At 50.4% G+C, this 625-nt stretch overlaps 1 protein-coding gene across 1 annotated transcript in view; it reads left to right on the top strand.

The window, feature by feature from the left end:
• ETH_00041250 (uncharacterized protein) overlaps positions 1-169 on the top strand; it is a gene marked incomplete at both ends in the record, with an annotated part of 941 nt that extends 772 nt beyond the window's left edge. Inside the window, one exon of the mRNA XM_013373921.1 lies at positions 3-169. Within this exon, the coding sequence (XP_013229375.1) occupies positions 3-169 (167 nt within the window). The remainder of the gene's footprint in view (positions 1-2) is intronic.
• Between the last annotated feature and the right edge of the window lie 456 nt (positions 170-625).

The following is a 625-nucleotide window of genomic DNA, read 5'->3' as shown; positions in this document are numbered from 1 at the left end:
AGCAGCAGCAGCAGCAGCAGCAGCAGCAGCAGCACGAGCAGCAGCAGCAGCACGAGCAGCAGCACGAGCAGCAGCAGTTGTAGCACTTGCAGGGATAGAAGCTGCAGCAGCACCGGCAGCAAGAACTCAAGTAGCAGCAGCAGTTGCACCACTAAAACTGCAGCACTAGCAGCAGCAGCAGCAGCAGCAGCAGCAGCAGCAGGAGAGTGCCCTAGGTAATCACCGGAGCGCATAGAATATCAAAATCCAAAAGTCCAGAAGATCGAAATAGAATCGAAATAAAAACTAAATAATAAAAACAAATAAATAAAAATAAATAAAAATAAATAAATACATAAATAAATAAATAAAAGTAAATAAAAAAGAACACCCCACCCCCTCTCAAAGCCCAAACCCTTTTCCAAACCCTAAACCCTCGCAAAACCGCGAAAAAGGGTTTTGGAGGGCTGCAAAAACGGGGAAAAGAACCTTGCAGAACGGGGGACTCAGCGGGGGCTTCAGCAGGGGTTTCCAAACCCTAAAAGAGCGGATAACTCGGCGGTGGTTTGCAGGCGCTGGGGCGCAAGGGGCACCGCGTGGGGCCCCTGTGGGCCCCGCAGCTGCTGCTGCTGCACAACGCAGTCAA

This window comes from Eimeria tenella, genomic scaffold (assembly GCF_000499545.2).
Source record: "Eimeria tenella Houghton genomic scaffold, Eth_scaff1815, whole genome shotgun sequence".
NCBI classification, from domain to species: Eukaryota; Apicomplexa; class Conoidasida; order Eucoccidiorida; family Eimeriidae; genus Eimeria; species Eimeria tenella.
The sequence above is the reverse complement of the archived record's forward strand: the minus strand, read 5'-3'. Positions and strand labels throughout refer to the sequence as shown.